At 52.7% G+C, this 13,765-nt stretch overlaps 1 protein-coding gene across 1 annotated transcript in view; it reads left to right on the top strand.

The window, feature by feature from the left end:
* MGAT5B (alpha-1,6-mannosylglycoprotein 6-beta-N-acetylglucosaminyltransferase B) overlaps positions 1–13,765 on the top strand; it is a 64,731-nt gene that overhangs the window by 25,737 nt on the left and 25,229 nt on the right. Inside the window, exons 4-8 of the mRNA XM_061455600.1 lie at positions 6,894–7,006; positions 8,364–8,437; positions 9,865–10,035; positions 10,667–10,831; positions 11,470–11,639. Of these exons, the coding sequence (XP_061311584.1) occupies positions 6,894–7,006; positions 8,364–8,437; positions 9,865–10,035; positions 10,667–10,831; positions 11,470–11,639 (693 nt within the window). The remainder of the gene's footprint in view (positions 1–6,893; positions 7,007–8,363; positions 8,438–9,864; positions 10,036–10,666; positions 10,832–11,469; positions 11,640–13,765) is intronic.

Here is a 13,765-nt window from a genome sequence, read left to right as displayed (position 1 = left end):
ATGAAACAAGGATGGTGGGCTCTTGTGGATGGATTTTTGCTGTGATGTTCTGTATGAAGCACTGACAGCATCTGCAAGTACCTGTGAAGCATTTACCAAGTGTTCCTCTCCTGCAGGTCTGTGGTTGGAGGAGCTATGTTGGAAGTGTTAGAGCTGTGCTGGGTCTCAGTGGGTTTGAGTGGCTCTATCTACTGTCATGTTCCCTCATCTGTAGTGCCCATTCTTGGCTCATCCCAGTCCATGACCTCCTTTGTAGGGTGCACGAGACAGTTGGAAGGGTGCAGAGCCAATGCACCCTGTCTGCTGCCTGGCTCCAGGCTGACCTGCTGCTCTGATGGATGATGCTCTCCAGAGCTGCGTGGAGCATCCCAGGGGAATCAAGCAGCAGCTGGTGCAAAACCTGGGCTGAGACCCTGCAGAGTGGGGTGCTGAGGTCCCTGTCCCTTTGGGGGTAACCCCCAGGGACCCCTCTGTTGAGGGGGATTGGGCACCACCAACTGCACTGGGACCAAATGGTGTCTCCTGAACCCAGGTCAGCCCCATTGCAGCAGAGACACCCTTGTGCTATTCAGTATTAGGAGCGTGGGACTCCACCGAGGGCTTGTTTCCTCCTTCCCTCCCTGTCTGTGTCTCTTTGATCACCAGTGACCGACTTGAAGCTGCCAGCAAGAGATAATACAATTAAAGGGTGCTGATTTCAAAGGGATTTTATTCTTTAAAGCAGCTCTGGTTAGCATGACGGCCGCCTTCATCTCCGCTGCTCAGCAGAGCCGTGAGCATGGGCTTTGCAATTCCACAAAAATGGATTAATCCTTGTTTTCACAAAGCACTGTCCTGCTTAGCACTGGATCCCCAACACAGTCAGGAGGGCTTGGTTTTGAGAGACCACATGAAGAGGAAGGAGGTGAAGGCTTCTGTGGGCTTTATGGAATAACCCGTGAGCAGTATCCCTTTCCAGCACTGCTCCAGCTGAGGGCAGGGGTGGCTTTTCCCCTTGGAAGCACAAGGAGGAGTTTAAATATAGGGGGTGTAATTAATGACCTGCCTTGGAAAGCCTCCCAGCTGCCCAGGCAAGCAGCTTTATGTGGCCAAAAGGTGCTCCAGGGTCTTCCTTGCTCTATAGATGCTATCTGATTGAATACTGTACATGTGCCTCTATATGTAACCTACCAGCCCCTTGCAAAGCTTTGGCTAAAACTCTTGGAAAACCCAAATGTCCACATCCTCCTTAGAAGAGCTGCCCAGGGGGTCTGTGGGACGTGATGCTGGGTAAGAGGACACAGACTGCACCCATAAATCCACTTGCTGTGCCCCTGGTGCTGCTGCATCTCTTCTCCATCCCTCCCTGGGCTCCCTGCTGCCTGCACCCTGTCCGCACTGGGAAGGTGAGTGATGGGTTCCCTAATGACAGGCAGCAGCCTGCCAGTCAGCTGCAGAAAAATCAATACCCCTGTTAATTGAATGCAACCCTGGTAAGTCATCAGAGGGGAAGAAAATTAGAAGTACTTATGGAAGCCTCCTGGAGAGCTATTTACTGGGCTAGGGAAATATTAGTTTGCAGTGGAAGTGTTGCTCTCCTGCTGGAAGGGGCTTGGGAGGGAGGGAAGGAATCTGAAGTGGTTGACCCAGCCAGTGCTGGGGCTCGGAGAAGCCCTTTTCCAGGAGCTGGGATGTCCCTGCCCACCCCATGCCCACAGGGATGTGGCAGAGGGGAAGGCTGAGGTCTGCAGTGCTGGCGTTCCTGGTGATCCCTCATCCCCACATAGTGGTTAGCCTGCAAAGGGTGTTATTTGCTAACGACTGATTAATCGTCAAGCTTAATTACTGCCAAGGCTCAGTTAATTTCCACACACTTTAAGTATTTGTTCTTGTAATCATTACATGACTCCATATTCCCCAGTAATTGAAAGTCGCCCAATATGACACTAAATGGGTGATGTTCCTGCCTCCTGCCAGCCTAGCTCTATTAATTCCTGGATCGTTGCTGTCGGTGAGCTGGCTTTAGTAAAATCACTGCCAGATGCTGCTGTCCCCTGCGATCCAAGTGAGTCCCAAGCAGTCTTGGACCCCTCTGTACATAGTCCCCTTGGTGTGCTGCAGGTATCAGTGAGGGCATCTGCAAGGTGAGGCTGATGTCTGTGGTGTGAAAGCCTGTGGGAAAGGTAAGAGCCTTCCTCCCTGGTGCTCTCCTTCCTCACAGGTAGCACAACCCATTCCATCCTGGCACACGTGGTGAGATGTTTCTTGCCAGCTCCTGTAGACGTCTCCAGCCCAGTCCTGGATGCTTTCAGGATTAGCTTGGGGGGATGAGCACAGAACAGGGGTTCAGTGAGGCTCCCTCAGTTTGGGATCCCCACCAGCCTCAGGGGAGGACATGCATGGGAAGTCATGATTGGACAGACAAGATAAGGTGCCTTTCTCTTTAAGGCAGAGCAGAGAGGTGGCTGTGTACCACGAGCAGAGTCCATCCATGTGCTCCCACCTTGCCCAAGGGGCTCTGGGCTCATTGGGAGAGACCTGAGGCTGGAGCAGCAAAAGCCCTGCACGGTCTCAAAGCATCTTTCCCTGCTGCTTTCTGCTCTGCCTTAGGTCTTTGGGTAGAAACCCCCATCTTCAGAGTCAAATGTCAGCACAGACGTTGTAATGAGCAAGCTGAAATCCTCTGGTAAACTGCTCTGTGCAAACACTGCATTTGTTGATGTATTAGCTTCAAAACATCTGCTTTTCTCCATCTGTATCGGCCTTCCCAAAGTCACTGCTTTCACCACTTAATAGCAAGAAATATCAGATGAGCAAGCAAATATGTTTTGGGCTTGTATTACGGAGACAACGCACAAATAGAAAGAGATTCATCTTTTCATAATGACACTTTTATAAAAGGCAATAAAAATACAGTGCCTTGTAAAGGGATAAACAGGCTGAATCTGAGCTGCTGCTGAGGGGTTGGGGACAAGAGACAAAGTGAAGGCAACCAAATTAATGCATAAAAAAGTAAAGGAAAACTTATCCTCCAGCTATATTATATGGCAAATGATCTGCCAGTGGGGAAAGATACATCTTAATAGCAGTTTTTGAAATGAGATGAATACTGTATATGGTGCATTATAAGGCACAGCGTGATCTGAATTTTAATCAACATGGGGAAATATAAATCTAAAAATAATAAAGAAGAAATCAATATTGATGGTTAGAAGTAAAAGGACTGTATTTGCTGTAGTAAATGGTTTTAAGGTCCCAGGGAAAAAAGTGTTCTAAAAAACCCATAGTAATTTACCATAGTTTCAATGGCTGGCACAGCCCCAGTGCATTTTGGTGGCGTTTATATTGTCACTGTAGGAAAGTTTAAAAAGCAGCAAGAAAAAAAGGAGGCAAAATAAAGCTCATTGCTGCTCCCTGGGCAATGGTAGCACTGGAAGCCAGTGCTTTCCACTGGGTTGGCAGAGGCCATGCTGACAGCTGAGGTCGGATGGAGACACACGGTGGGACATTCCCCTCCTGGTTAGCTATCACTGAGCAGGATGTGCCACTTACCTTGTCCTGCTCCTTATCTCCAGTTACTAAGAGCAAGGCATCAAATTCTGACGAGCTGCAGAAAACCTTTTCGCATTAGAGGTTTTAAGTGCCTTATTTTCTTGTCCTCTGCCCAGGTGACACATGGGTGTAATGGCAGGTGGTGGAACTCCTGCTTCGCTTTCTTGTCATCCCTTTAATACGTTAAATGAAATTTGCTGCTCAAGTGATGGCCTTGTTTCCCAGCAGATAAAAACACTGAGGTGGCTGACTTGGTGCTGCCCATGTTAGTGCTAACACTGAGGCACATCATTGCTCCCAGTGTGGGAGCAGGGCTCTTCACGCATGAAATTTTCAGCCTGGAGAGGAGAAGGCTGCGTGGAGACCTCAGAGCAGCTTCCAGTATCTGAAGGGGGCCCATAGGGATGCTGGGGAGGGACTCTTCATTAGGGACTGGAGTGATAGGACAAGGGGTGACGGGTTAAAACTTAAACAGGGGAAGTTTAGATTGGATATAAGGAGGAAATTCTTTACTGTGAGGGAAGTGAGGCACTGGAATGGGTTGCCCAGGGAAGTTGTGAATGCTCCATCCCTGGTGGTGTTCAAGGCCAGGTTGCACAGAGCCTTGGGCACCATGGTTTAGTGTGAGGTGTCCCTGCCTATGGCAGGGGGGTTGGAACTGGATGATCTTAAGGTCCTTTCCAACCCTAATTATTCTATTATTCTATGATTCTATGATTCATAATATTTGCCTGAAGTCCTGGGGATTTGGAGAATCATAGAATCCCAGCCTGGTTTGTGTTGGAAGGGACCTTAAAGCTCATCCAGTTCCAACCCCTGCCATGGGCAGGGACACCTACCAATAGAGCAGCTTGCTCCAAGCCCTGTCCAGCCTGGCCTTGAACACTGCCAGGGATGGGGCAGCCAGAACTAGTGTATCCAAGTTAGAAAACTGGTGTGACAAGTAAGGGTGACGAGCAGGCAGCTGATGGGAGGTTTGGAGAGGCGTTTCCCACTGGTTTTGCATCTTCTTAATACATGCTAAGAACCTCGGTGGGCATTTTTGGTGTCACTTTGCAGTAACCCTCTGCAATTCAAGCAGAGCCTTGCAGAGCCTGTGCGATGTGGCTGTCTTGTTTGGGAGAACTGGAAGAGCTGTCTGTGATTATCAGGCAGGCATTTTACATCAAAGGGCTATGAAGGGAAATCTGTGTGTTTAGGGGCAGCTGTGGCTTACAGGAGCTGGGCAAGCTGGCCAAAATGCTGGGCCAGATCCATCACCTGGTGCAAGCCTGGCTGCGGCTGGAGCTGTGACAGGGCTTGGGCTGGCTGCGAGGCTGAGCCTGGAAGAAGGATGCTTATTTAAGATAATGATCCTGATTTAAGTGTGTTCATGGGTGCCCAGCGCTCTGCTCTGCCTGAGCTGAGGTCTGGAGATCATCAGAGAGTAGATGGGGACCCAGGCTGCTGTTGACTTTTGAGATTCACCTCATTACTTGGCTGTCCGGGAGCAGGTTTGGATCCAAGTGAGAATTAGGATAGCTTCTGGAAGGAGAATTGGACTGTGGGCTAATCAGGGTGCTCTGAAATGAGGGAGCAGGGCTGCTGTGGATATCCTCTCTCCTTGCCATGAAGGATGGAGAAACCTGAGGATCATCACCAAGCCAACATCCCTCTCCTGTTGTTTGAGCAGGGCAGCCTCACTGGCTCCAGAGTCACTGCATCCTTGTGACATTTGCTCCTGTGCTGCCCATCCCAGCCATACCCTGGTTACTGAGTGCCTGTGCATCGCCTGCATGGTCTAATGGCTCTTGCTGGTGCAAAAGGCTTGCAGGAATGGGAGTTGTGAGCTGGCTGAGCTGTGCAGCCCTTAGACCAGGAGCATTCTATCTTCTCAGAGCCGTGCTGTCAGGCAGAGCTTGTCACAGGTCATTTTTGTGCCTGTATTTTTCCATGGCCTCCTGAGCAATCTCCCTGCTGCAGCGGTTACGGTGGCTGGCTGAATACCTGGGGTTTATTCTCTGCAAAGGTTGAAAGTTACTTGGGGGCAATGATGTCCTCTGCATTTAGTTATTGCTTCTTAAAAGCCGAAGATCTGTGGCTCTCTGTGGAGGTATGCAGGCTGAATATTGATGGCCATATATCATGCCAGGAGGAAAAATGTGGGCTGCTTGCTGCTAGCGAATGGACTTTAAATCAACAACTGAAGCAGTATCGGTTCATAAACCATGGGGGTTTTTAGCCTTGAGGACAGAGGGACTTTAAATCCCAGCCTTCAGGTTCACTCATCTGCTGGAGAGCAAACGTAAAACTTCACTGGGATGGACCTGACATCAGCACATATTTTTTTGTGCCCGGAGTACTCCAGGTAGCCCTTTCGGATTCGCTCACTGGGTATGACATTTCCTTGCATTATAATGATCCCGGCAGCAGCAGCAGCAGGAGAAACTTATGACCCAGATGCTGCAGAAGGGAAATTATTTACTGCTATAACAGCACTCGTTGGGACATGGTGGTTGGTTGTGATGGAAATGGCAGGCAAGATGCTGGAGGGGGAGAGCCTGCTCCTTATCAGGGCACTGCTGCTGATGGATTGAGTTCTCTTCTCCTTTTGTATATTACACCAGGTTTTAATAGACACCCGCCTTCTCTCCAGTGCTCAGTGTGTTATGTAGATGAGTTTAATGGTGCTGTTTACCCAGGCCGGTATTGATTGCAGGGTTGAATTCAATAGATGGCATATGCAGCGATTCAGACTGGGGGAATCTGATCTCAAGCCTTAGTGGAAGGTGCCTGTGGGCTTTGTGCTGGGGCAGCAACACCCGGCTCATGCAGTGTTGGTGATGCTTATCCTGGCACTCTGCCCCTTGCCAGGAGACCTGGGAATGCTCTTGCCTAGACCTTTGGTGGATGGTGTGATGCCATTCGTGTGTCCTGGGTGTTTTGCATCTCTCTGCAGCCTGCTCCAGGCACACAAGCTTCCTCAGCCCTCCTCCACTTTTGCCTTCCTTTCTCTGTGTTATTTTGTCCCTCCCCTGTTTTTCCCAGCACGGCTTCCACAGCAGAGGATTTTCAAACCCAGCACAGCCGAAATAAGGAGAACCATTTTTTCCAGCCTATTTAACATTTCCCCTGTCAGAGGCACAGATGTACCCGTGTTTATCAGCACACAGTGAAAAAAAGGCAGAACACTGACTTTTAGGTCAAACCTCTTGGAAGGCAGTGAGCTCTTTGGTCAGTCCGCGCTGGACCAGGCATTCCCATGCTGCATCCTGGTGCCAAGTTCGACCTGTTGGCAGCTCCCAAGGGCAGCAAGTTTGCTATAAGCATCCCTGGGTGTCACCAGTGGGAGACAGAGGGTTGATTTGGTTTTGTTTTCCCAGGTACCAGCCAGCAGCTGGCCTGATGGAGAGGATCCAAGCTATAGCTCAGAACGTCTCAGACATCGCAATAAAAGTAGATCAGATTCTCCGGAACAGCCTCCTGAATGGGAAAGGTGAGTGTCCCTGGGGGTCCCCGTGCTCCAAGCCTCCTGCAGGTTATGCAGCTGCGATAGGGAGGTCCAGCCAAGCCTACCATGAAAAGTTTGGCAGCAATACAGGGGTGCGGATGCTGGTCTGAGCTTACTCATTCATCCCAGTCTGCAGGAAGAAGGAGGGCACCTGAAGCCCTTTTGCAGAGCTCCTAGGGCTGTTTGTGTCCGGCTCTGTGTGATGCAGCACATGGTCACAGCATCTTCCTGAGGGAAAGGAGGTCCAGAGCATGGTCTGAGCTTCCTCAGAGGTTTGCAGGACTTCCACCCTGCTGTTAGAGCCAGGGAGGCTGGAAAAGCTGGAGGCTGCACAGGGAACCCCTCTCCGTGGTCTCTGACAGCAGCAGTCTCCTCCGATGGGTGGTGCCTCGATTGGGCAGGAGGACTTCAGAGCAGGGAAGATCAACCTGCAGAGAGGGAAGACCTAGGGCACGGCTGCCTGCAAGGGGCAGGAACGGGGACAAAGCTGAACTGCTGTCAGAAGGAAATGCTACCGGATTGAATGCAGAGTTAAAGAGGAGGAGCAGCGCCAGCAGAAACACCTGGATAGAAAAATGTGGTGGTTTGGATCCAAAGCCCAGGGGCTGGGATCCAGCACCAGGAGAGATGTTCCCATCCCACTCTGGCAGTGCTGGCAGAGCACCTGGGGTCTCCAGATGTTTCTCCGCATGGCTGCATGGTTGCCAGGGTTTGGGCTGGCATCCCAAGTAGAAGACGATTCCTTTGCCTCTTCTACCTCATGCTTTTTCAGTTATAGGCTAAGGCTTATAGGAAGGGTGGTGTCTTTTGTTAATCCAACCAGAGGAAGGTAAGATTCTACTGCCTTTTTAGCCATTTCTGTGCCTTATTCCAGGGCTGACCCCAGGGCTGAGCGTTCTCTCAACAGCTCAGCAGGACAATTTTTATTGCAAGTTTACAGTGTGAAGGCTGCCAAGTGCTTCCTTAGATACTGCAGCCTGTTTAAGGCTGATTAACAGGAGCATGGAGAGCTGGGACCTGGGGTGTAGACCTGGCTGGGAGGAGCAGGGAAGTGTTATAGAGAGACCTGCTGAGATTTAGGAAAGGGGAATGCGCTGTTGGCATTGAAGTAGGGCTGGGGGGGGGTTCCTCTGTGTCCTCCCTGACCATGGGGAAGATGCTTCATATCTATCTTGGTGTCCTGCACCATCAAGCAGGATGGGGCTGTTTGCCTGCCCAGCTGTGATGCCTGTGAATGTGCTCTGGGGCAGGTAGCTCTATCCCATCCCATCCCATCCCAGCATTTGTAGCAGTTCTGCTGGCACATCCCGGCTCTCCCCACACCCAAATTGTGTTTCTGCAGTGGCGGAAGGCAGGAGGGACCAGTGCGAGGTGCCCAGGGACCCCAAGTACCCTGACTGCGCTGGGAAAGTGGAGGTGAGTCGGGATGCCCTGTCTGGGAGAGGGTCTCGGGCTGGGGTGGAAGCTGCTGGGGAGGGCAGAAAGCATCAATCACAGGGGTTAAACTGGGAAGGTCTGTGGGGAGGGGGATGCTATCGGGAAGAAAACTGCTTTACAACAGGAAAGGTGCAGACCATTGCAGGAGCAGAGCCAAAAATGTGGAAAGCAAAGCATGGCTGTGCTGCAAGGAGAAAACACAAGGGAGGTGTCCAGCCTCCTCTAGGAGCCTTTGCTGTACAAGTGTGACTGTTTCCCATCAATCATAAGGCATATACCTTTAGTTCTAGTGCACAAAGCACTGAAATCACAGTACCCAGGGGTGTGCAGGCAGCAGCAGAATCAGGCCTGTGGCACCACCTCTGCCTGCAGCTCTCCTTGCCTGTAGTTTCTGTGTTTAATGACAGAAGCACAGCGAGGAGAAAGCGCTGTCACATCATTGTTAAATATCTGGAGCCTTAGCTGCTGTCTGGGGAATAATCTGAGCATCAAACAGAAGAGCATCTTGTTAAGGTGGCCGGGACCTCCATCTCAAGCAGGATGTCCTGCCTCACCCAGCCTGCTCTTTACACCTGAATGCAGCCTGGCATTTGGCCTGGAGCATGACTGCTTTGTCAGAGAACATATTTATATGAACTAATTAAAAACACTTCCCTCTTCCCTCCCCTTCCCAGTCTCCCGCTTCAACCTCAGGCTGAGTCTCCCTGAAAAGATGTGCATTAAAATGACACCTGGGGAGGGCTGTATTTTCCTCTTTCCCTGGTGCTGGGCATCCTTTCCTTCCCCAGTTTGAGTAGATTCTGAAGGTAATTTGATTATGGAGGGCTGAATTCGATCTCCTGTCCAGGTGATTGCTGTGTTTTACATATTGGGCACAGCGACTTGTCTCCTGAGTGGATTTGTTTTTGTAGTTGAATTAGGAAGCGGCTGGCAAGAGCTGTTGTGGGGGATGATAAAAGACTGCTCTGGTCGCTGGTTATTCTTCTTCATGGGAAATGATCCTTGGGGACCAGGGGTGGATCTGTCTCTTGCCCTGCTATGCCCAGGGTGATGAGATCAGCAGCTCAGCTCGCTCCCCAGTGAAGCAAAGGAGGAGAAAACCCTGTGGTGTATTATCTCCAAGGGATTAATGGCTGTGTCCCCGAGGAAGGCTCGTGTTGGTGCTGGAAGCAGTGCTAGAAACCTCAGCAAAACCTCCTGGCTCTTCCTCTGCCCCATGTGCCCTGGAGGCATTGGATGGGCAGACATCAGCATCACTGGTGCTGGGTGTGCACTGGTTTGCAGCCCTTTCCTACCCTCTGCCCTTCATTTCTAGCTCCCAGCTAGGGAAAGGTGATGGAGAATAGGGGTTGCCCATAGCAGGGCTGCCGGAGGATGAGCCCAACGTTTTTCTTTGCCCCCCGCAGTGGATGAGGGCCAGGTGGACCTCTGACCCCTGCTATGCGTTTTTTGGCGTGGACGGCACCGAGTGCTCATTCCTCATCTACCTCAGTGAAGTCGAGTGGTTCTGCCCTCCCCTGCCCTGGCGAAACCGGACGGCGGCTCCTCCTTCCCCCCCACCGCAGCCCCGTGCGCAGGTAAGGTGGGGACAGCCTGGTCCTGCCGGTCCCTGGGCCTGCGGGGATGCTGGCTTCAGGGATGCTGGACTAAGTGTTCCCAGAGCCAGCAGTGCCAGCAGGGCTGTGATGGCTGCCACGGGCAGGGACCCCTTCCACTGGAGCAGCTTGCTCCAAGCCCCTGTGTCCAACCTGCCCTTGAACACTGCCAGGGATGGGGCAGCCACAGCTTCTCTGGGCACCCTGTGCCAGCGCCTCAGCACCCTTGTCATGAAAGATTCCTTCCTTATCTCTAGCCTGAGTCTCCCCTCTGTCAGTTTAAAACTATAACTCCTTGTCCTATCACAACAGGCCCTACTAAAAAGTCTGTCCCCAGCTTTCTTATAAGCCCTCTTTAGGCCCTGGAGCTGCCATGTGTCCTTCTGTACCGAGCAATCCGGGATGTCATGAGATGCTCTGGGTGCAACAGGGCCCCTGGGATGGTGCATTAAGTGGAGGAGCTCTGGTGGCACCAGGGGAAGCTGTCCATCCCTCACCAACCCACAGCATATCAGCTGTGATGGGCAGCCCTTCACCAGCCCCCTTGGCATCAGGGGCTCCTCTGGCAGCTCCTTTCCCTACACTCAAAACGCAGAGCGGGCTCATTCCCTAGGCAGCATTCCGGAGCGACCTGGCTCACCTCCTGGAGCTCATCGGCACGGGCAAGGAGTCCCTCAGCTTCATGAAGAAGCGGATCCGGCACTTGGCCCAGCAGTGGCTGCGGGCAGCTCGGCGCCTCGAGCAGAAGCTGAAGGGCCGGCAAAGGGACCAGAAACAGGTACGGGCACATTGCAAGGTGGGGGGGGTTGCGGTGGGGAGATGGGGAAGTTGAACCTTTGGAGACACGGAGGCTGGAGGCAGCAGGGATGTGAGTGAGCTGGGAGGAAAAGTCCTGTATGGAAGCACGTGGGTCTGCAGGGTTGGGCTGTGGTTCACCGGCACAACTGTGCACACTTTTGGGGTGTTGCAGGACTGGTGCTGCTGAACAATGGGATGCATTTTGGAGGTGGGTCCAGGTGGTGGGAGACATCACCCATTTGCAGCGGGCGGGGTGTCTGACACCTCTGTCAGGGTGCCAAGGTTGTTGGCCCTCCCATTCGTGTTTTGCGGTGCCTTGGGAAGGAGATCCAGCTCTGGTCCATGGGACAGGCTGTGATGTACGTCGGGAACGTGATCCTGGTCCCAGGATCCAGGCTGCCAGCCAACGGGAGCTGGTAAACTCTGACTATTGGGTCTTTGCTAGTTGGACATAGATCACTTGTTTTACACCCAACTGATTTCCCTCATGAATTTCAGTGAGCAAAAGGAGCTGGAAGGAATCAAGGACCGTAACTCATTTTGGGCTGGAAACCCCAAATTGTCCCTTTTCCCCAGCACCACTTTTCCCAGTGCTGACCCCTCTCCTTGTGTCTCCAGATCTTGATTCACATCGGCTTCCTGACGGAGGAGTCGGGGGACGTGTTCAGTCCACGGGTGCTGAAGGGGGGCCCTCTGGGCGAGATGGTGCAGTGGGCTGACATCCTGACTGCCCTCTTCCTCCTGGGGCACAGCCTGAGGGTCACGGTCTCCCTGAAGGAGCTGCAGAGGTGGGTGCTGCGGTGCTATGGGTCCATGGTGCCCTCCAAGAGGGTCTGCTCCTACATGTAGGGGTTACATTGAGGTCTTCCATGACAGCACAAGGTCTGCAAAGGCTTGGGGGGGCTTTTCCCTTACCTGCATTCTGGGCAGCACTGGTGCTGTACCAGCGCAAGTGTTGGGTGGGGGCAGACCACCAGCATCACAGCTGGGATCAATCCCATCCCTTCTGCATCCCAGGGAAGTGGGAAGGACTGGTGCAAAGCAAGGCTTTGCAGCAGCGTTTGGCATGGGGCACATGTGGAGATGTCTGGGGCAGGGTCCTGGTGCTGGATCTGAGCAGCATTAACCAGTGCACAGCATCACCTGTGTCCCCTGATGCCTGCCTAGAGGTGGGTATGGGAAAGGCTCCATTTTACCCCCCCATACCCCAAGGATGCTCTCTGTGGGGTTGGTGGCCATTCAGCTGCAGGATACAAGTGGAGTGCAGGTAGCTGGCTATTCCCACCATGCATGGCTGTGCTCAGCTGCCGCGGCTTCACCAGCGTTGTTTGAGCAGTGACTGTGCTCCCTTCCTTCCTTCCTTCCCTCCCTCCCTCCCTCCCTCCCTTCCTGTTCTGCCTCAAGGAAGCTGAGGTGGCTGCCAGAAATAACCGGCATCCCTTGCTGGGGGTGGCAGCCACCAAGGGGTCCCTCCACAAGAGGTGCTGGTGGGGGGAACTGGCTGCTTCTGGGGGCACTGCCCGCAGAGAGATGGGCTTTTTCTGCCATGGGATGTGGGGTGGTGCAGGGTGAGGGTGTGCAAACAGCTCTGCTGCACACACAACACCTGAGACAGCACGGAGACAGCTACAAGTGTCTCTGGACAGCACCTTGCCTCCAGGAGGGACCAATACTGATGGAACAAGTAAGAAGAAGAAGATAACTCTGTGCCGCCTTCCCATCCTGTTCCTACTGCTGCCTCCTGTAACCTCACACAGTTTCCTCGCCTCCTGTGAGACATCTGGGGTGCATGGCAAGTGCCGGGGAAAAGGCGCATTAGGATGGGTTATAAATCAAGAAAAGCCTGAAGCTGCCTCTGGGCCCGGGCAGGTTTGGGGTGATGCTAAGCCAGCATCGGCCACGTACTGAGCTGTGCTGCAAAGGGAGGGAAAAAACCCAAGGATCCTGGAATAAAACCAGCAAAAACCCCAGCCCAGCCCCTGCAGTGTTCAGAATTAATGAACAGAATTAGCTCCCGACTAATTAACTCAAAACCATAATCCTGGTCCTAATGCAAAAGGCAGCGGCTTCTCAAAGAGGTGGGTATGCATCACAGTGATCAACATGTGGCGTGCTGAGCTAAACTGATGGGCTAAATAATACCCGTGTGCTCAAGGATGAAAGAAGCTAATGGCTGGGAGGGGTGTGTTGTTGTGGGGTGGTGTTCTTGTTTGTGGTTGTTAATGAAGAGCCTCACGGTGGTAGTTTAGTGAGGGGAAGGAGCTGCAACAAGCGGGTTGCAGCATCCCTGTGGGGTGGCTCAGGAGAGAGCTGCGTTGCTGCTTTTAGTATTTGGCCTTTCTCAGAAGCACAGGGGCTTTGAAACTGGTTGGCAGTGATGAGACCTCCCCTTCTGACATGGGTTTGAATGTGTCCCCTGGGATGCCTGGGAACAGCAGCTCCATCTCTTCCCCTCCTTGCTGCAATGGGGGATGAGTGAGCCAGGCTGGTACTGCACATCTTGCACTTCTCTCTGTCCCGGTAATAGAAACCATCCCCACCTCCCTGAGCACATCCTGTGCCCGCCTGTGATGACGTTGAAATGCTGGACACACATCGTGAGCTCACATCCACGTCGATGGGGCTGGGGCTGTAGCGAGGTTCCCCTTTGTCCCTTTGCAGACCGAGGCCAGTGTTCACTGGGACCTCCTGCAGCCCATCAAGGGATGGGTTAAGGGGGTGCTGGAGGGGGAGCAGAGGTGTGCGTCCATCCCCAGGGGAGGCAGCAATCCTGCTGGGTGCTCACGCATCTCTCGGCAAGGTCCCTGCACTCAGCGTTAGTGGTGGCTCTGAGCAGTGCTGAGATAAGCTGTCACCCAACCAGGAGCGTGTGGGAGGCTTAGCAGAACACGTGTAATTAATCCTGAGCGGTGCT

This window comes from Pezoporus flaviventris, unplaced genomic scaffold (assembly GCF_033815535.1).
Source record: "Pezoporus flaviventris isolate CSIRO_AGI_PZ_B2104156 unplaced genomic scaffold, CSIRO_AGI_Pfla_v1 ptg000020l, whole genome shotgun sequence".
NCBI classification, from domain to species: Eukaryota; Metazoa; Chordata; class Aves; order Psittaciformes; family Psittacidae; genus Pezoporus; species Pezoporus flaviventris.
Note: the sequence above shows the minus strand (reverse complement) of the source record. Positions and strands in the feature narration are given on the sequence as shown.